The 22,182-nt window shown below is 51.6% G+C and overlaps 1 protein-coding gene across 1 annotated transcript in view; it reads right to left on the bottom strand.

Moving 5' to 3' along the window:
* Window positions 1-357: 357 nt before the first annotated feature.
* LOC135533267 (high mobility group protein HMGI-C-like) overlaps window positions 358-22,182 on the bottom strand; it is a gene marked incomplete at its 3' end in the record, with an annotated part of 41,977 nt that continues 20,152 nt past the window's right edge. The window contains exon 3 of the mRNA XM_064960670.1: window positions 358-407. Within this exon, the coding sequence (XP_064816742.1) occupies window positions 358-407 (50 nt within the window). The remainder of the gene's footprint in view (window positions 408-22,182) is intronic.

The following is a 22,182-nucleotide window of genomic DNA, read 5'->3' as shown; positions in this document are numbered from 1 at the left end:
CACCCTGATACCTCTAACATACCCTTTAATCTATATATATCCAGTACCTCTAACATACCCTTTAATCTAAATATATCCAGTACCTCTAACATACCCTTTAATCTAAATATATCCAGTACCTCTAACATACCCTTTAATCTAAATATATCCAGTACCTCTAACATACCCTTTAAGTTTAAATAAAACGCCTTGTGGAAGAGTTTGTTTGTGTCGTAAGATTTCCATATACTAGGCACACCCACAATCACACGCGCATATCACGCACCACACACACGCGCACACGCACACGCACTAAATACATCACACACACAACACACCCATTCAGTGTTTGGTGGAATGAGGTCAAAGGTGACTCACCCATTTCCTGGGTCTGCCTTTAATCTCTTCTCTCCAGAGGCCAGGGCTTTCTGCAAAGCAAACACAAGACTCGTCATTAGACACAACATATAGACACTAAATCTAGAAATAAATCAAGAAATAAATCGAGAAAAATATAAAGAAATAAATCTAGAAATAAATCTAGAAATAAATCTCATATATGATAGTTGTTATTTATTTATCCCCCCTGCAGGATAACAGAAAAAACAAGTACATGAACATGACATTTGAATCTTTGAAATGTAGCAGAGCCACTTACAATCAGTTAAACACCCTTAGAATATGATAGGGTTCCAGAACATACTTTGGCTCTCCCCATAGGAGAACCCTTTGAAGAACCCTTTTAGGTTCTATGTAGAACCCTCTCCCCTCCCTCTAAATATCCCTCCCTCTCTCTCCCTTCTCTCTCCCTCCCTCCCTCCCTCCCTCCCTCCCTCCCTCCCTCCTCCCTCCCTCCCTCCCTCCCTCCCCCTCCCTCCATGTGTTATATCAGAGGAGTATCAGCAAGATAAGCAGGTATGTCAGACAGGAAGTGACATCTTGTTCCAGTCTTTCAGCTGGTCTAACACTAGCAGCTTCACTGTAATCAGTCCACTATGGGCCCTGGTCAGAAGTACACTCTTTGGAAAAAGGGTTCCAAAGGTTCTTCCACTGTCTCCCACAGGAGAACCACGTAGAACCCTCTCGGGGAAATGTTTCTACATGGAACCCGACAGAGTGCTACCTAAAAGGGTTCTTCCACTGTCTCCCACAGGAGAACCACGTAGAACCCTCTCGGGGGAAATGTTTCTACATGGAACCCGACAGAGTGCTACCTAAAAGGGTTCTTCCATTGTCTCCCACAGGAGAACCACGTAGAACCCTCTCGGGGAAATGTTTCTACATGGAACCCGACAGAGTGCTCCCTAAAAGGGTTCTTCCGTTGTCTCCCACAGGAGAACCACGTAGAACCCTCTCGGGGAAATGTTTCTACATGGAACCCGACAGAGTGCTACCTAAAAGGGTTCTTCCACTGTCTCCCACAGGAGAACCACGTAGAACCCTCTCGGGGGAAATGTTTCTACATGGAACCCGACAGAGTGCTACCTAAAAGGGTTCTTCCGTTGTCTCCCACAGGAGAACCACGTAGAACCCTCTCGGGGAAATGTTTCTACATGGAACCCGACAGAGTGCTCCCTAAAGGGTTCTTCCGCTGTCTCCCACAGGAGAACCACGTAGAACCTCTCGGGAAATGTTTCTACATGGAACCCGACAGAGTGCAACCTAAAAGGGTTCTTCCGTTGTCTCCCACAGGAGAACCACGTAGAACCCTCTCGGGGAAATGTTTCTACATGGAACCCGACAGAGTGCTCCCTAAAAGGGTTCTTCCACTGTCTCCCACAGGAGAACCCTTTTGGGTTCCATGTAGAACTCTTTTGGGTTCCATGTAGTTGGGTTATCGCTGCACTTGCGATATAATCTGGCAGAGGTGTGTACGCCACCAATAACATTTAATTAACTGTCTCAGACGGGGAGCACAACGGCTTCTTCTTCTTGTGTCTCTGCGACTGCCTCGTCCTCCTCCTCTTCCTCCTCCTCTTCCTCCTACTCTCCCTCCTCCTCCTCCACCTCCTCCTCTTCCACCTCCTCCTCCTCCTCTCCTCCTCTTCTAACTTCTCCTCTCACCTCCTTCTCTTCCACCTCCACCTCCTCTTCCACATTCCTCCTCCTCCCTCCTCCTCCTCCACCTCCTCCACCTCCTCCCACCTCCTCCTCCTCCCTCCTCTCCACCTCCTCCTCCTCTCTCCACCTCCTCCTCCTCTCCTCCTCCTCCCACCTCCTCCTCTCCCACCTCCTCCTCCTCCCTCCTCTCCACCTCCTCCTCCTCCTCCTCCTCCTCTTCCCTCCCTCCTCCTCCTCCTCCTCCACCTCCTCCCCCTCCTCCTCCTCCTCCTCCACTAAATCCTCCTTCCTCTCCTCCTCTTCCTCCTCCTCCTCCTCTTCAACATTCTCCTCTCCCTCCTCTTCCCCCAGGTCCCAGGGAATCCTAGAAGTAGGTATCCCTCCCCAACCAAACAGGAATGCACAGTAAATATAGTCCTCTCCCTCCTCTCCCTCCCTTCCACCTCCTCCTCCACCACCTCCTCCACCTCCTCCTCCACCTCCTCCTCCCTCCTCCCAGGTCCCAGGGGAATCTAGTGTAGGTATCCCTTCCCCAACCAAACAGGAATGCCAGTAAATTCTCCTCTCCCTCCTCCCCCCTCCTCCACCTCCTCCTCCACTCCTCCTCCACCTCCTCCTCCTCCTCCCTCCTCTTCCCCCAGGTTCCAGGGAATCCTCCTCCCCCACCAAACATCCTCCTCCTTCCACCTCCCTCCTCTCCACCTCCTATCTATCCTCCTCCTCCTCCTCCCCACCTCCTCCTCCTCTTCCACCTCCTCCTCCTCCTCCTCTCCCTCCTCCTCCTCCTCCTCCACCTCCTCCTCCTCTCCCCTCCTCTTCCAGGTCCTCCTTCCAGGGAATTCCTCCCTCACCTCCTCTATCTCCTCCACCCCTCCAAACAGGAATCCCACCTAAATACCTCCTCCTCCTCCTCCACCTCCTCCTCCCCCACCTCCTCCTCCTCCACCTCCTCCTCCTCCTCTCCCTCATCTTCCAGGTCACCTCCTCCTCCACCAGGTATCCTCCCCAACCAAACAGGAATGCCACCTCCTCCTCCCCCCTCCTCCTCCTCCTCCACCTCCTCCTCCTCCCCTCCTCCTCCCCCACCTCCTCCTCCCCCACCTCCTCCTCCTCCCACCTCTCCTCCTCCTCTACCACCTCCTCCTCCCTCCTCCCCCACCTCCTCCTCCTCTTCCACCTCCTCCTCCTCTCCCTCCTCCTCCTCCTCCTCCTCCACCTCCTCCTCCTCTCCCTCCTCTTCCAGGTTCCAGGGGAATTCTAGTGTAGGTATCCCTTCCCCAACCAAACAGGAATGCACGGTAAATATAGTCTTCTCCCTCCTCCTCCACCTCCTCCTCCTCCCTCCTCCTCCACCTCCTCCTCTCCTCTCCACCTCCTCCTCCTCCCCCACCTCCTCCTCCTCCACCTCCTCCTCCACCTCCTCCTCCTCCACCTCCTCACTCCCTCCCCATCTTCCAGGTCCCAGGTTCCAGGGAATTCTAGTGTAGGTATCCCTTCCCCAACCAAACAGGAATGCTCGGTAAATATTGTCCTCTCCCTCCTCTCCACCTCCTCCTCCACCTCCTCCTCCTCCTCCTCCCCTCTCCCTCCCTCTTTCCAGGTCCCAGGTCCCAGGGGAATTCTAGTGTAGGTATCCCTTCCCCAACCAAACAGGAATGCACGGTAAATATAGTCCTCTCCCTCCTCCTCCACCTCCTCCTCCTCCACCTCCTCCTCCTCCTCCACCCTCCTCCCTCCTCCTCCCTCATCTTCCACTGTCTCCACCTCCAGGGGAACCTGGTCCTCCTCCTCCCCACCTCCTCCTCCACCTCCTCCTCCTCCCTCCTCCTCCTCTCCACCTCCTCCTCCACCTCCTCCTCTCCCTCCTCTTCCAGGTCCCAGGTCCCAGGGGAATTCTAGTGTAGGTATCCCTTCCCCAACCAAACAGGAATGCACGGTAAATATAGCATGGCTTTGCGATGGTAACTAAGTCAATCTGAGTGTAGTGATGACTGGGTGGAAAACTATGCTATGTTGTACTTATCAGGAAAGGCAATGATGAATGGCCAATGCAATTTCCCTTGAAGGCCTACATTATCAGCCAAATAGTGATAATTTTGGGGCTAAAGATGGGCCGTCAACTCTTACCGCCTATGGCCAGTCCTCCACTGTCTCAGAGAGATTCCCTCTGCAGGTGGCTCGTCTCTCATCTCTCTGCTGAGATTATCTCTTATCTGCCAAACACACACACACACACACACACACACACCGCTCAAGGTGACTAGCCTATCACACCACCTACATCTCCAAACACACACACACACACACACACACACACACACACACACACACACACACACACACACACACACACACACACACACACACACACCCCTACCGCTCTCGAGGTGACTAGCCTATCCGTCACCTAACGTCAAAGCACAGACTAGAGCCAACTACATCCCAACAAGCCTACAGGACTAAAAGGTGATGATGATTCACAGACTAGAGCCAACTACATCCCAACAAGCCTACGGGACTAAAAGGTGATGATGATTCACAGACTAGAGCCAACTACATCCCAACAAGCCTACAGGACTAAAAGGTGATGATGATTCACAGACTAGAGCCAACTACATCCCAACAAGCCTACAGGACTAAAAGGTGATGATGATTCACAGACTAGAGCCAACTACATCCCAACAAGCCTACAGGACTAAAAGGTGATGATGATTCACAGACTAGAGCCAACTACATCCCAACAAGCCTACAGGACTAAAAGGTGATGATGATTCACAGACTAGAGCCAACTACATCCCAACAAGCCTACAGGACTAAAAGGTGATGATGATTCACAGACTAGAGCCAACTACATCCCAACAAGCCTACAGGACTAAAAGGTGATGATGATTCACAGACTAGAGCCAACTACATCCCAACAAGCCTACAGGACTAAAAGGTGATGATGATTCACAGACTAGAGCCAACTACATCCCAACAAGCCTACAGGACTAAAAGGTGATGATGATTCACAGACTAGAGCCAACTACATCCCAACAAGCCTACAGGACTAAAAGGTGATGATGATTCACAGACTAGAGCCAACTACATCCCAACAAGCCTACAGGACTAAAAGGTGATGATGATTCACAGACTAGAGCCAACTACATCCCAACAAGCCTACAGGACTAAAAGGTGATGATGATTCACAGACTAGAGCCAACTACATCCCAACAAGCCTACAGGACTAAAAGGTGATGATGATTCACAGACTAGAGCCAACTACATCCCAACAAGCCTACAGGACTAAAAGGTGATGATGATTCACAGACTAGAGCCAACTACATCCCAACAAGCCTACAGGACTAAAAGGTGATGATGATTCACAGACTAGAGCCAACTACATCCCAACAAGCCTACGGGACTAAAAGGTGATGATGATTCACAGACTAGAGCCAACTACATCCCAACAAGCCTACAGGACTAAAAGGTGATGATGATTCACAGACTAGAGCCAACTACATCCCAACAAGCCTACAGGACTAAAAGGTGATGATGATGATGATGATGATGATGATTCACAGAATAACACATTTTATGTTGACATTTTTTCCTCAGGGACGTTTTCAACGTGTGTCTGAAGACGAGCTCGAATTTGTGGTGGTGTGCTGCAGACAGACACACAGACAAGATGAGGCATGATTCCACCCTATTCCCTAATTAGTGCGCTACTTCTGACCAGAGGCATTTGGGACACAGAACATGTTTACAGCAGGGACTAAGTCAGACCTTTCGGTTATTAGTCCAACGCTCTAACCACTAGGCTACCTGCTGGTTATTAGTCCAACCTCTAACCACTAGGCTACCTGCTGGTTACTGATGATTAACCACTAGGCTACCTGCTGGTTATTAGTCCCAACAAGCCTACACCACTAGGCTACCTGCTGATTATTAGTCCAACGCTCTAACCACTAGGCTACCTGCTGGTTACTAGTCCAACGCTCTAACCACTAGGCTACCTGCTGGTTACTAGTCCAAGCTCTAACCACTAGGCTACCTGCCACCTCTACCTCTAACCACTAGGCTACCTGCTGGTTATTAGTCCAACGCTCTAACCACTAGTCCAACGCTCTAACCACTAGGCTACCTGCTGGTTACTAGAGCCAACGCTCTAACCACTAGGCTACCTGCTGATTACTAGTCCAACGCTCTAACCACTCCCACCTGCCACCTCTACACTCTAACCACTGGCTACCTGCTGGTTATTGGTCCAACCTCTAACCACTAGGCTACCACTCCAAGCTCTAACCACTGGGACCTGCTGGTTACTGGTCCAAGGTCTAACCACTAGGCTACCTGCTGGTTATTAGTCCAACGCTCTAACCACTAGGCTACCTGCTGGTTATTAGTCCAACTCTAACCACTCTACCTGCTGGTTAACAAGCTCTAACCACTAGGACCTGCTGGTTAAAACACTCTAACCACTAGGCTACCTGATGGTTATGGTCCATCTAACCACTAGGCTACCTGATTAGTCCAACTCTAACCACTAGGCTACCTGCTGGTTAAGTCAACGCTCTAACCACTAGGCTACCTGCTGGTTATTGGTCAACGCTCTAACCACTAGGCTACCTGCTGGTTATTAGTCCAAGGCTCCTAACCACTAGGCTACCTGCTGGTTATTAGTCCAACGCTCTAACCACTAGGCTTGTGTGGCTAGGTCCTGTGTGGCTCAGTCAAGGACAGCCTACGTGGGTTCGATTCCCGCTGGGAGGATCACCCATATGTAAAAAAGTAGTGGACAGCCGACTTGTAGGAGGACAGGGAGGAGGACAAAAGGTCTGCTAAATGGGATATATTATTATATATTATAGGCTACCTGCTGGTTATTAGTCCAACACTCTAACCACTAGGCTCCTGCTGGTTACTAGTCAACGCTCTAACCACTAGGCTACCTGCTGGTTATTAGTCCAGGCTCTAACCACTGGCTACCTGCTGGTTATTAGTCCAACGCTCTAACCACTAGGCTACAACTGGTTATTAGTCCAAAGCTCTAACCACTAGGCTACCTGCTGGTTATTAGTCCAACGCTCTAACCACTAGGCTACCTGCTGGTTCCTAGTCAAGCTCTAACCACTAGGCTACCTGCTGGTTATTAGTCCAACACTCTAACATAGGCTACCTGCTGGTTATTAGTCAACGCCTAAGGACTAGGCTACCTGCTGGTTATTAGTCCTACACTCTAACCACTAGGCTACCTGATGATTAGATTCACTAGGCTACCTGCTGGTTAGTCCAGCCTAACCACTACATCTGGTTATTAGTCCAACACTCTAACCACTACAGGATTAGTCCAACGGACTAAACTAGGTGATGATGAACGCTTCACTAGGCTAGAGTCCAACTCTACATCCCTGCTGGTTATTACAACGCCTACCACTAGGCTACCTGCTGGTTATTAGTCCAACACTCTAACCACTAGGCTACCTGATGATTAGTCCAACGCTCTAACCACTAGGCTACCTGCTGGTTATTAGTCCTACACTCTAACCACTAGGCTGGACCTGATGGTTATTAGTCCTACACTCTAACCACTAGGCTACCTGCTGATGTTACTAGTCCAGCCAACTCTACCAGAGGCACCTGCTGGTTATTGATCCACACTCTAAGCCACTAGGCTACCTGCTGGTTATTAGTCCAACGCTCTACCAGGCTACCTGGGATTAGTCACAGACTAACCACTAGGCACCTGATGGTTATTAGGAGGGTGGACGAACCACTAGGCTACCTCTGGTTATTAGTCCAACGCTCTAACCACTAGGTTCCTAACAACAGGAGGAGGAGGACAGGAGGAGGAGGACAGGAGGAGGAGGACAGGAGGTGGAGGACAGGAGGAGGAGGACAGGAGGAGGACAGGAGGAGGAGGACAGGAGGAGGAGGAGGACAGGAGGAGGAGGACAGGAGGTGGAGGACAGGAGGAGGAGGACAGGAGGTGGAGGACAGGAGGAGGAGGAGGACAGGAGGAGGAGGACAGGAGGTGGAGGACAGGAGGAGGAGGACAGGAGGAGGAGGACAGGAGGTGGAGGACAGGAGGAGGAGGACAGGAAGTGGACAGGAGGAGGAGGACAGGAGGTGGAGGACAGGAGGAGGAGGAGGACAGGAGGGAGGAGGAGGACAGGACAGGAGGAGGAGGGACAGGATGAGGGAGGACAGGAGGTGGAGGAGGACAGGAGGAGGAGGACAGGATGGGTGGACAGGACAGGATGAGGTGGACAGGAGGAGGAGGACAGGATGTGGAGGACAGGATGAGGACAGGAGGAGGACAGGAGGTGGAGGACAGGAGGAGGAGGACAGGAGGAGGAGGACAGGAGGACAGGAGGGAGGACAGGAGGAGGACAGGAGGAGGAGGACAGGAGGAGGAGGAGGAGGACAGGAGGAGGACAGGAGGAGGACAGGAGGACAGGACAGGAGGAGAAGGACAGGAGGAGGAGGACAGGAGGAGGACAGGAGGAGGAGGACAGGATGAGAGAGGAGGAGGACAGGAGGAGGAGGACAGGAGGTGGAGGACAGGATGGGAGAGGACAGGATGGGAGGACAGGAGGAGGAGGACAGGAGGTGGAGGACAGGATGAGGAGGACAGGATGAGGAGGACAGGGGAGGAGGAGGAGGACAGGAGGAGGAGGACAGGAGGTGGAGGACAGGATGAGAGGGGGAGGAGGGAGGACAGGAGGTGGAGGAGGACAGGAGGAGGAGGACAGGATGAGGTGGACAGGAGGAGGAGGACAGGATGGGTGGACAGGAGGAGGACAGGATGTGGAGGACAGGATGAGGACAGGAGGAGGACAGGAGGTGGAGGACAGGATGAGGACAGGAGGAGGAGGACAGGAGGAGGACAGGAGGAGGACAGGAGAGGAGGACAGGAGGAGGAGGAGGACAGGAGGAAGAGGACAGGAGGAGGACAGGAGGAAGGACAGGAGGAGGAGGACAGGAGGTGGAGGACAGGACTAGGTGGAGGACAGGAGGGAGGACAGGATGGGAGGACAGGAGGTGGAGGACAGGAGGAGGAGGAGGACAGGAGGAGGAGGACAGGAGGTGGAGGACAGGATGAGGGAGGACAGGAGGTGGAGGACAGGAGGAGGAGGAGGACAGGAGGAGGAGGACAGGAGGTGGAGGACAGGAGGAGGAGGACAGGATGAGGAGGACAGGAGGTGGAGGACAGGAGGAGGAGGACAGGAAGTGGACAGGAGAGGAGGACAGGAGGTGGAGGACAGGAGGAGGAGGAGGACAGGAGGAGGAGGAGGACAGGAGGAGGAGGACAGGAGGAGGAGGACAGGATGAGAGGAGGACCAGGAGGCAGGTGGGAGGAGGACAGGAGGAGGAGGACAGGATGAGGTGGACAGGAGGAGGAGGGACAGGATGAGTGGACAGGAGGAGGGAGGACAGGATGGGAGGACAGGAGGACTACAGGAGGAGGAGGACAGGAGGAGGAGGAGGAGGAGGACAGGAGAGGAGGACAGGAGGAGGAGGAGGGAGGAGGAGGACAGGAGGAGGACAGGAGGAGGAGGACAGGAGGACAGGAGGAGGGGACAGGAGGAGGACAGGAGGAGGAGGACAGGAGGAGGAGGACAGGAGGAGGAGGACAGGAGGAGGACAGGAGGAGGGAGGACAGGATGAGAGGGAGGAGGAGGACAGGAGGTGGAGGACAGGAGGTGAGGAGGACAGGATGAGGAGGACAGGAGGAGGAGGACAGGAGGTGGAGGACAGGATGAGGAGGACAGGATGAGGAGGACAGGAGGAGGAGGGAGGACAGGAGGAGGAGGACAGGAGGTGGGAGGACGGGAGGAGGAGGACAGGAGGTGGAGGACAGGGAGGAGGAGGACAGGAGGAGGAGGAGGACGGGAGGAGGAGGACAGGAGGAGGAGGACAGGATGAGAGGAGGAGGAGGACAGGAGGGGAGGAGGACAGGAGGAGGAGGACAGGAGGACAGGAGGAGGAAGACAGGATGGGAGGACAGGATGAGGACAGGACAGGAGGACAGGAGGTGGAGGACAGGAGGAGGACAGGAGGAGGAGGACAGGAGGAGGAGGACAGGAGGGGGACAGGACAGGACAGGAGGAGGACAGGAGGAGGAGGACAGGAGGAGGAGGAGGAGGACAGGAGGTGGAGGACAGGAGGAGGAGGACAGGAGGAGGAGGACAGGAGGAGGAGGAGGACAGGAGGAGGAGGACAGGAGGAGGAGGACAGGAGGAGGAGGAGGAGGAGGACAGGAGGTGGAGGACAGGAGGAGGGAGGACAGGAGGAGGAGGACAGGAGCAGGAGGACAGGAGGAGGAGGACAGGAGGAGGGAGGACAGGAGGAGGAGGAGGACAGGAGGAGGAGGACAGGAGGAGGAGGACAGGAGGTGGAGGACAGGAGGAGGAGGAGGACAGGAGGAGGAGGATGAGGAGGAGGAGGACAGGAGGTGGAGGAGGACAGGAGGAGGAGGACAGGATAGAGGAGGACAGGAGGAGGTGGACAGGAGGAGGAGGACAGGATGTGGAGGACAGGATGAGGACAGGAGGAGGACAGGAGGTGGAGGACAGGAGGAGGAGGAGGAGGACAGGGGAGGAGGAGGACAGGAGGTGGACAGGAGGAGGAGGACAGGAGGAGGAGGACAGGAGGAGGAGGACAGGAGGTGGAGGACAGGAGGAGGAGGACAGGAGGTGGAGGACAGGAGTAGGAGGAGGAGGAGGACAGGAGGAGGAGGAGGACAGGAGGGGAGGACAGGAGGAGGAGGACAGGAGGAGGAGGAGGAGGGAGGGGAGGAGGACAGGAGGAGGACAGGAGGAGGAGGACAGGAGGAGGGAGGAGGAGGACAGGAGGTGGAGGACAGGAGGAGGAGGAGGACAGGAGGAGGAGGACAGGAGGAGGAGGACAGGAGGAGGAGGACAGGAGGAGGGAGGAGGTGGAGGACAGGAGGAGGACAGGAGGGAGGAGGACAGGATGAGGACAGGAGGAGGAGGAGGAGGAGAACAGGAGGGAGGAGGACAGGAGGAGGAGGACAGGAGGTGGAGTGGAGGAGGAGGACAGGAGGAGGAGGACAGGAGGAGGACAGGAGGTTAGGACAGGAGGAGGAGGGACAGGAGGAGGAGGGGAGGACAGGGAGGAGGAGGACAGGAGGAGGACAGGAGGAGGAGGACAGGAGGGGAGGAGGACTTGGAGGACAGGATAGGAGGAGGAGGAGGAGGGAGGACAGGAGGAGGGAGGACAGGAGGTGGAGGACAGGGAGGAGGAGGACAGGAGGAGGACAGGAGGAGGAGGACAGGAGGAGGAGGAGGACAGGAGGAGGAGGACAGGAGGAGGGAGGACAGGAAGAGGACAGGAGGAGTAGGACAGGAGGAGGAGGAGGAGGAGGAGGAGGACAGGGGAGGAGGAGGACAGGAGGGAGGAGGAAGGGAGGAGGAGGACAGGAGGAGGAGGACAGGAGGAGGAGGAGGAGGACAGGAGGAGGAGGACCTGTGTCCTGGTGGCTCAGTCGGTAGGCATGGCGCTTGCAGGAGGCGTAAGGTTCATTCCCGCTGGGGAGGAGGATATGTAAAAGAGTGGCCCCAGGACCTTTAAGGTGGAGGAGGACAGGAGGTGGAGGACAGGAGGAAGGGACAGGGATGAGGTGGACAGGATGAGGTGGACAGGAGGAGGAGGACAATGAGGAGGACAGGAGGAGGAGGACAGGATGGAGGACAGGGAGGAATCAGGAGGAGGAGGAGGAGGACAGGAGGAGGAGGACAGGAGGAGGAGGACAGGAGGTGGAGGACAGGAGGACTGAAGAGAGGATCACACTAATCTCCACAACGCTGGGTGGCCTTGGAGCCTGATTTGAAAACAATGTTAATGACTGGAATGATAGAATGCATAACTTGGGAATACAAGTTTCCACATATCCAGGGCTGTGACAGACAACTAGTACCTAAATACATCATCTGATATGATCATGTTACAACACCTTTAAACCACTGGGGCCATAATTAACATGGCACAATGCTTTGGATAGGCCAGAATCTTAGCCAATCCTAAGGTCATAATTAACATGGCACAATGCTTTGGATAGGCCAGAATCTTAGCCAATCCTAAAGTCATAATTAACATGGCACAATGCTTTGGATAGGTCAGAATCTTAGCCAATCCTAAGGTCATAATTAACATGGCACAATGCTTTGGATAGGTCAGAATCTTAGCCAATCCTAAGGTCATAATTAACATGGCACAATGCTTTGGATAGGTCAGAATCTTAGCCAATCCTAACTCCTAGTTTAGATGAAAACATCACTCACCATAAATGTTACGATTGTTCATAACTCAGGCTGCTTCCTAAAAAGGAGCCCTATTCCCTATATAGTGCACTACTTTTGACCAGGGCCCTATTCCCTATATAGTGCACTACTTTAGACCAGAGCCCTATTCCCTATATAGCGCACTACTATAGACCAGAGCCCTATTCCCTATATAGTGCACTACTATAGACCAGAACCCTATTCTCTATATAGTGCACTACTTTAGACCACAGGCCTATTCCCTATATAGTACACTACTTTAGACCAGAGCCCTATTCCCTATATAGTGCACTACTTTAGACCAGAGCCCTATTCCCTATATAGTACACTACTTTAGACCAGAGCCCTATTCCCTATGTAGTGCACTACTTTAGACCAGAGCCCTATTCCCTATATAGTACACTACTATAGACCAGAGCCCTATTCCCTATATAGTGCACTACTTTAGACCAGAGCCCTATTCCCTATATAGTGCACTACTTTAGACCAGAACCCTATTCCCTATATAGTGCACTACTTTAGACCAGAGCCCTATTCCCTATATAGTGCACTACTTTAGACCAGAGCCCTATTCCCTATATAGTGCACTACTTTAGACCAGAGCCCTATTCCCTATATAGTGCACTACTTTAGACCAGAGCCTATTCCCTATATAGTGCACTACTTTAGACCAGAGCCTATTCCCTATATAGTGCACTACTATAGACCAGAACCCTATTCCCTATATAGTGCACTACTTTAGACCAGAGCCCTATTCCTATATAGTGCACTACTTTAGACCAGAGCCCTATTCCCTATATAGTGCACTACTTTAGACCAGAGCCCTATTCCCTATATAGTGCACTACTATAGACCAGAACCCTATTCCCTATATAGTGCAATACTTTAGACCAGAGCCCTATTCCCTATATAATGCACTACTTTAGACCAGAGCCCTATTCCTATATAGTGCACTACTATAGACCAGAACCCTATTCTCTATATAGTGCACTACTTTAGACCAGAGGCCTATTCCTATATAGTGCACTACTTTAGACCAGAGCCCTATTCCTATATAGTGCACTACTTTAGACCAGAGCCCTATTCCCTATATAGTGCACTACTTTAGACCAGAGCCCTATTCCCTATATAGTGCACTACTTTAGACCAGAGCCCTATTCCCTATAGTGCACTACTTTAGACCAGAGCCCTATTCCCTATATTGTCATGTCTTGTTATGTCTGTTCCTGTCCTTTCTCTTCACTCTGTCTCTCTCTGCTGGTCTTTTTAGGTTACCTTCTCTGTCTCTCATTCTTCAGCTGTTCTACATCTCCCTAACTAGCTCATTCACTCTTTCACACCTGTTCTCTCTTCCCCCTCTGATTAGGTCTCTATTTCTCTCTCTGTTCCTGCTACTTTCAGTGTCTGATTCTTGTTTGTGTTTTTGATGCCAGAAGCAAGCTGTCGTCCCGTTTGCTTCCACCTTGTCCTATCCTGTCGGAGTCCGCCTGGCAGGTGCATCCTGCATTATACTAACGTTCTTTTTGTTCCATTGACTACGTTGGAAGAGGATTAATGCCATTCCTGTTTTCATTAAAGAACTCTGTTTTCTGTTAAAACCGCTTTTGGGTCTTCACTCAAGTACATAACAGAAGAATCAGAACAAGAATGGACCCAGCGGCTCCGGACCCTTTTCACTCCGCCGTCGAGATCCAGGGAGCGATGCTAGGCAGACGCGAGGAGGAATTGTCTGCTGCTCGACATGCCGTTGAAACCCTGGCCGTCCAAGTCTCCGACCTCACAAGACAGGTTCACCAACTCCACCTCGATCCACCGCCCACTTCCAGGGTTTCCGAGTCTCCGGAGCCCAGGATCAACAACCCGCCGTGTTACTCTGGGGAGCCCACTGAGTGCCGCTCATTCCTCACTCAGTGTGATGTGGTGTTCTCTCTCCAGCCCAACACTTACTCCAGGAGCGCAGCCCGCATCGCCTACGCCATTTCTCTCCTTACCGGACGGGCGCGTGAGTGGGGCACGGCAATCTGGGAGCGAGGGCTGAGTGTATTAACCAGTATCAGGACTTTAAGGAGGAGATGATACGGGTTTTTGACCGTTCTGTTTTTTGGGGAGGAGGCTTCCAGGGCCCTGTCTTCCCTATGTCAGGGGAATCGATCCATAACGGATTATTCTATTGAGTTTTCGCACTCTCGCTGCCTCTAGTGACTGGAACGAGCCGGCTTTGCTCGCTCGTTTTCTGGAGGGTCTCCTCGTCGAGGTTAAGGATGAGATCCTCTCCCGGGAGGTTCCTTCCAGTCTGGACTCCTTAATAGCTCTCGCTATTCGCATAGAGCGACGGTTTGATCTTCGTCGCCGAGCTCGTGGAAAGGAGCTCGCGTTCTCCGTTGCTCCCTCTCCACATCACTGCCACCTGCCGCATCACTGCCACCCTCCTCCGCCGGCTCGGATGCTGAGCCTATGCAGCTGGGGGGTATCCGCATCTCGGCCAAGGAGAAGGAACGGAGAATCACCAATCGCCTCTGTCTCTACTGCGGCTCCGCTGGTCATTTTGTCACCTCATGTCCAGTAAAAGCCAGAGCTCATCAGTAAGGGAGGGCTACTGGTGAGCGCAACTACTCAGGCCTCTCCTTCTGGATCACGCACTACCTTTCCGGTCCATCTCCGCTGGCCCGGTTCATCTGCTTCCTGCAGTGCCTTGATAGACTCTGGGGCGGAGGGCTGTTTTATGGACGAGACCTGGGCTCGGGAACATGACATTCCTCTCAGACAGTTAGGGAGCCCACGGCCTTGTTCGCTTTAGATGGTAGTTCTCTCCCCAAGATTCAGCGTGAGACGCTGCCTTTAACCCTCACTGTCTCTGGTAATCATAGCGAAACCATTTCTTTTTTAATTTTTCGTTCACCTTTTACACCTGTTGTTTTGGGTCATCCCTGGCTAGTGCGCCATAACCCTTCTATTAATTGGTCTAGTAATACTATCCTATCCTGGAATGTTTCTTGTCATGTGACCTGTTTAATGTCTGCTATCCCTCCTGTTTCCTCTGTCTCTTCTTCACAGGAGGAGCCTGGCGATTTGACAGGGGTGCCGGAGGAGTATCACGATCTGCGCACGGTGTTCAGTCGTTCCAAGGCCACTTCTCTCCCTCCACACCGGTCGTATGACTGTAGTTTGATCTCCTTCCGGGAACTACTCCCCCCGGGGTAGATTATACTCTCTGTCGGCTCCCGAACGTAAGGCTCTCGAGGATTATTTGTCGGTTTCGCTCGACGCCGGTACCATAGTCTCCTCCTCCTCTCCCGCCGGAGCGGGGTTTTTTTTTTGTTCAGAAGAAGGACGGGTCCCTGCGCCCATGCGTGGATTATCGAGGGCTGAATGACATAACAGTTAAGAATCGTTATCCGCTTCCTCTTATGTCTTCAGCCTTCGAGATCCTGCAGGGAGCCAGGTTTTTCACCAAATTGGACCTTCGTAACGCCTACCATCTCGTGCGCATCAGGGAGGGGGACGAGTGGAAGACGGCGTTTAACACTCCGTTAGGGCACTTTGAATACCGGGTTCTTCCTTTCGGCCTCGTTAACGCTCCAGCTGTCTTTCAGGCACTAGTTAACGACGTCCTGAGAGACATGCTGAACATTTTTGTTTTCGTTTACATGGACGATATCCTGATTTTTTCACCGTCTCTCTCGATTCATGTTCAGCACGTGCGACGCGTCCTCCAGCGCCTTTTGGAGAACTGTCTTTATGTGAAGGCTGAGAAGTGCACTTTTCATGCCGCCTCTGTCCCTTTTCTCGGTTCCGTTATTTCCCGCTGAGGGCATTAAGATGGATCCCGCTAAGGTCCAGGCTGTCATTGATTGGCCCGTTCCTAAGTCACGCGTCGAGCTGCAGCGCTTTCTGGGCTTCGCTAATTTCTATCGTCGTTTCATCCGTAATTTCGGTCAGGTGGCAGCTCCCCTCACAGCCCTTACTTCTGTTAAGACGTGCTTTAAGTGGTCCGTTTCCGCCCAGGGAGCTTTTGATCTTCTTAAGAATCGTTTTACATCCGCACCTATTCTTGTTACACCTGACATCTCTAGACAGTTTGTTGTTGAGGTTGACGCGTCAGAGGTGGGCGTGGGAGCCATTCTTTCTCAGCGCTCTCTCTCTGACGGCAAGGTCCATCCTTGCGCGTTTTTCTCTCATCGCTTATCGCCGTCAGAACGTAACTATGATGTTGGTAATCGCGAACTGCTCGCCATCCGCTTAGCCCTAGGCGAATGGCGACAGTGGTTGGAGGGGGCGACCGTTCCTTTGTCGTTTGGACTGACCATAGGAACCTTGAGTACATCCGTTCAGCCAAACGACTTAATGCGCGTCAGGCTCGTTGGGCTCTGTTTTTCGCTCGTTTCGAGTTTGTTATTTCTTATCGTCCGGGCTCAAAAAACACCAAGCCTGATGCTTTATCTCGTCTCTTCAGTTCTTCTGAGGTCTCCACCGACCCCGAGGGGATTCTCCCTGACGGGCGTGTTGTCGGGTTGACTGTCTGGGGAATTGAGAGGCAGGTAAAACAAGCACTCGCTCACACTCCGTCGCCGCGAGCTTGTCCTAGGAACCTTCTGTTCGTTCCCGTTCCTACTCGTCCGGCCGTTCTTCAGTGGGCCCACTCTGCCAAGTTAGCCGGCCACCCCGAGCGTTCGGAAGTACGCTCGCTTCCATTCGCCAGCGTTTCTGGTGGCCCACTCGGGAACGTGACGCGCGTCGATTTGTCGCCGCTTGTTCGGTCTGCGCGCAGACTAAATCTGGGAACTCTCCTCCTGCCGGCCGTCTCAGACCGCTTCCCATTCCCTCTCGACCGTGGTCTCACATCGCTTTAGATTTTATCACCGGACTGCCTTCATCAGCGGGGAAGACAGTTATTCTTACGGTTGTCGATAGATTCTCTAAGGCGGCTCATTTCATTCCTCTCGATAAGCTCCCTTCTGCTAAGGAGACGGCTCAGATCATTATCGAGAATGTTTTCCCGAATTCATGGCCTTCCGTCTGACGTCGTTTCCGACAGAGGCCCGCAGTTCACGTCTCAATTTTGGAGGGGAGTTTTGCCGTTTGATTGGGGCTTCCGTCAGTCTCTCGTCCGGCTTTCATCCCCAGTCTAACGGTCCGGCCGAACGGGCCAATCAGACTGTTGGTCGCATTTTACGCAGTCTTTCTTTTCGTAACCCTGCGTCTTGGTCAGAACAGCTCCCCTGGGCAGAGTACGCCCACAACTCGCTTCCCTCGTCTGCTACCGGTCTATCCCCTTTTCAGAGTAGCCTCGGGTACCAGCCTCCGCTGTTCTCATCTCAGCTCGCCGAGTCCTGCGTCCCCTCCGCTCAGGCTTTTGTCCAGCGTTGCGAGCGCACCTGGAAGGGGGTCAGGTCGGCACTTTGCCGTAATAGGGCGCAGACTGTGAGGGCCGCTAATAGCGTAGGACCAAGAGTCCTAGATATTGTTGCGGTCAGAGAGTATGGCTCTCCACTCAGAACCTTCCCCTTAAGACAGCTTCTCGCAAGTTGGCCCCGCGGTTCATTGGTCCGTTCCGTATTTCTCAGGTCATTAATCCTGTCGCAGTGCGACTTCTTCTCCCGCGCTATCTTCGTCGCGTTCACCCGGTCTTCCATGTCTCCTGTGTTAAGCCCGTTCTTCGCGCCCCCGCTCGTCCCTCCCCCCATCCTTGTCGAGGCGCACCCATCTACAGGGTTCGTAAGATTTTGGACATGCGCCCTCGGGGCCGTGGTCATCAGTACCTAGTGGATTGGGAGGGGTACGGTCCTGAGGAGAGGAGTTGGGTTCCCTCTCGGGACGTGCTGGACCGTTCGGTGATCGATGATTTCCTCCGTTGCCGCCAGGTTTCCTCCTCGAGTGCGCCAGGAGGCGCTCGGTGAGTGGGGGGGTACTGTCATGTCTTGTTATGTCTGTTCCTGTCCTTTCTCTTCACTCTGTCTCTCTCTGCTGGTCTTTTTAGGTTACCTTCTCTGTCTCTCATTCTTCAGCTGTTCTACATCTCCCCCTAACTAGCTCATTCACTCTTTCACACCTGTTCTCTCTTCCCCCTCTGATTAGGTCTCTATTTCTCTCTCTGTTCCTGCTACTTTCAGTGTCTGATTCTTGTTTGTGTTTTTGATGCCAGAAGCAAGCTGTCGTCCCGTTTGCTTCCACCTTGTCCCTGTCCTGTCGGAGTCTGCCTGGCAGGTGCATCCTGCATTATACTAACGTTCTTTTTGTTCCATTGACTACGTTGGAAGAGGATTTATGCCATTCCTGTTTTTCATTAAAGAACTCTGTTTTCTGTTAAAACCGCTTTTTGGTCTTCACTCAAGTACATAACATATATAGTGCACTACTATAGACCAGAGCCCTATTCCCTATATAGTGCACTACTTTAGACCAGAGCCCTATTCCCTATATAGTGCACTACTATAGACCAGAGCCTATTCCCTATATAGTGCACTACTTTAGACCAGAGCCCTATTCCCTATATAGTGCACTACTATAGACCAGAACCCTATTCCTATATAGTGCACTACTTTAGACCAGAGCCCTATTCCCTATATAGTGCACTACTATAGACCAGAACCCTATTCCCTATATAGTGCACTACTTTAGACCAGAGCCCTATTCCCTATATAGTGCACTACTTTAGACCAGAGCCCTATTCCCTATATAGTGCACTACTATAGACCAGAACCCTATTCCCTATATAGTGCACTACTTTAGACCAGAGCCCTATTCCCTATATAGTGCACTACTTTAGACCAGAGCCCTATTCCCTATATAGTGCACTACTTTAGACCAGAGCCCTATTCCCTATATAGTGCACTACTTTAGACCAGAGCCCTAATCCCTATATAGTGCACTACTTTAGACCAAAGCCCTATTCCCTATATAGTACACTACTTTAGACCAGAGCCCTATTCCCTATATAGTACACTACTTTAGACCAGAGCCCTATTCCCTATATAGTACACTACTTTAGACCAGAGCCCTATTCCCTATATAGTGCACTACTTTAGACCAGAGCCCTATTCCCTATATAGTGCACTACTTTAGACCATAGCCCTATTCCCTATATAGTACACTTCTTTAGACCAGAGCCCTATTCCCTATATAGTGCACTACTTTAGACCAGAGCCCTATTCCCTATATAGTGCACTACTTTTGACCAGAGCCCTATTCCCTATATAGTGCACTACTTTAGACCAGAGCCCTATTCCCTATATAGGGCACTACTTTAGACATCATGCCCTGTACATCAAGCCCTGTTCATCATGCCCTGTACATCAAGCCCTGTACATCAAGCCCTGTTCATCATGCCCTGTTCATCATGCCCTGTACATCAAGCCCTGTACATCAAGCCCTGTTCATCAAGCCCTGTTCATCATGCCCTGTTCATCAAGCCCTGTACATCAAGCCCTGTACATCATGCCCTGAACATCAAGCCCTGTACATCAAGCCCTGTTCATCATGCCCTGTACATCAAGCCCTGCATATCAAGCCCTGTATAACAAGCAGCCATGTTAATGGTAGGTTTATTTGAACAGTTAGAGACAAAATAACAACAACAAAAATCCAGAAAAACGCATGTCAATAATGTTATAAATTGATTTGCATTTTAATGATCAAATAAGCCCCCTCTCAATCAGAAAGATTTCTGCCCTGTCTTTTATACATCAGATTGGAGCACACTGTTCAAAGGGAGTTCTCCTGTAATCAAGCCCTGTACATCAAGCACCTGTTCATCAAGCAATCAATCATCATTCCCTGAACATCCAAGCCCTGTCCATCAACAAGATGTAGACCCTGTTCATCCATGCCAAGCAGCTTGTGAGATCAACAGCCCTGTACAAATCAAGAAACTGTTCATCATGCCCTGTTCATGCATGCCACCTCGTGTTGCATCAAGCCCTGTCAGCCCATCAAGGATCTTGTCAATGATCTCAAGGCAGGGACCATAGTCACTATAGTCACCAAGTCACCAAGAAAACATCAACATCAACTCAACTTGCCGTGTTTGGAGGAGGACAATGCTGCCTATGACCCCAACCATCCCCAAAATCAAACATGGAGGTGGAAACATTATGCTCAATAATGTTTTTCTGCTAAACAGGACAACTTCACTGCATCAAAGGGAATGGACGGGGCCAGGTACCGTAAATCTTGGGTGAGAACCTCCTTCCCTCAGCCAGGGCATTGGAAATGGGTCGTGGATGGGTATTCCAGCATGACAATGACCCAAAACAACGGCCAAGGCAACAAAGGAGTGGCTCAGGAAGAAGCACATTAAGGTCCTGGAGTGGCCTAAGTCTCCAGACCTTAATCCCATAGAAAATCTGTGGAAGCTGAAGGTTTGAGTTGCCAAACGTCAGCCTCAAACCTTAATGACTTGGAGAAGATCTGCAAAGAGGAGTGGGACAAAATCCCTCCTGAGATGTGTGCAAACCTCTCCACCATGGCCAACACAAGAAACGTCTGACCTCTGATTGCCAACAAGGGTTTTGCCACCAAGTACTGGAGTCATGTTTTGCAAAGGACAAGATTTATATCGATTTATATCAATTTATAACATTTTTGACATGCGTTTTTCTGGATTTTTTTGTGTTGTTGTTATTCTGTTCAAATGAACCTACCATTAAAATTATAGACTGAGCATTTCTTTGTCAGTGGGCGAATGGACAAAATCAGCAGGGGATCAAATACTTTTTCCCCTCATGGAAGCCCTGTAATCAAGCAGCCCTGGATATCAAGCCCTGTATATCAAGCCCTGTATAACAAGCAGCCCTGCATATCAAGCCCTGGATATCAAGCCTGCATATCAAGCACTGCATATCAAGCCCTGTATAACAAGCAGCCCTGGTGATATCAAGCCCTGATAACAAGCAGCCCTGGAGGATGTATAACAAGCAGCCCTGCATATCAAGCCCTGCAGGGACCATATAACAAGCATCCCTGCATATCAACCCTGCATATCAAGCCCTGTATAACAAGCAGCCCTGTATATCAAGCCCTGCATATCAAGCCCTGTATAACAAGCAGCCCTGCATATCAAGCACTGCATATCAAGCCCTGTATAACAAGCAGCCCTGCTATCAAGGTGTATATCAAGCCCTGTATAACAACAGGACAAGCCCTGTCAAGCCCTGTATCACAAGGGCCCTGTATATCAAGCCCTGTATACAAGCGTCAAATCAAGCCCTGAGAAAACCTGCATATCAAGCCCTCATATCAAGCCCTGTGTGCATATCAAGCCCTGTATAACAAGCAGCCCTGCATATCAAACCCTGCATATCAAGCCCTGTATAACAAGCAGCCCTGCATATCAAGCCCTGTATAACAAGCATCCCTGCATATCAAGCCCTGCATATCAAGCCCTGTATAACAAGCAGCCCTGTATATCCAGCCCTGCATATCAAAACACACGCCCTGTATAACAAAGCAGTGCATATCAAGCCCTGTAAGCACATCAAGCCCTGTATAACAAGCAGCCCTGATATCAAACCCTGTATAACAAGGAGATGAATATCAAGCCCTGCATAACAAGCCCTGTATAACAAACCTTATATCAAGTCCTGGATAACAAGATCCCTGCATATCAAGGTATATCAAGCCCTGACAAATCCCTCCTGAGATGTGTATAACAAGCAGCCCTGTATATCCAAGCCCTGTATATCAAGCCCTGTATAACAAGAGCCCTGTATATCAAGCCAAACAAGCATCCCTGCATATCAAGCCCTGCATATCAAGCCCTGAATAACAAGCAGCCCTGCATATCAAGCACTGCATATCAAGCCCTGTATAACAAGCAGCCCTGCATATCAAGCCCTATATCAAGCACTGCATATCA

Source organism: Oncorhynchus masou, unplaced genomic scaffold, assembly GCF_036934945.1.
Source record: "Oncorhynchus masou masou isolate Uvic2021 unplaced genomic scaffold, UVic_Omas_1.1 unplaced_scaffold_2302, whole genome shotgun sequence".
Lineage (NCBI taxonomy): Eukaryota > Metazoa > Chordata > Actinopteri > Salmoniformes > Salmonidae > Oncorhynchus > Oncorhynchus masou.
This window is presented reverse-complemented; position numbering and strand designations above follow the sequence as displayed.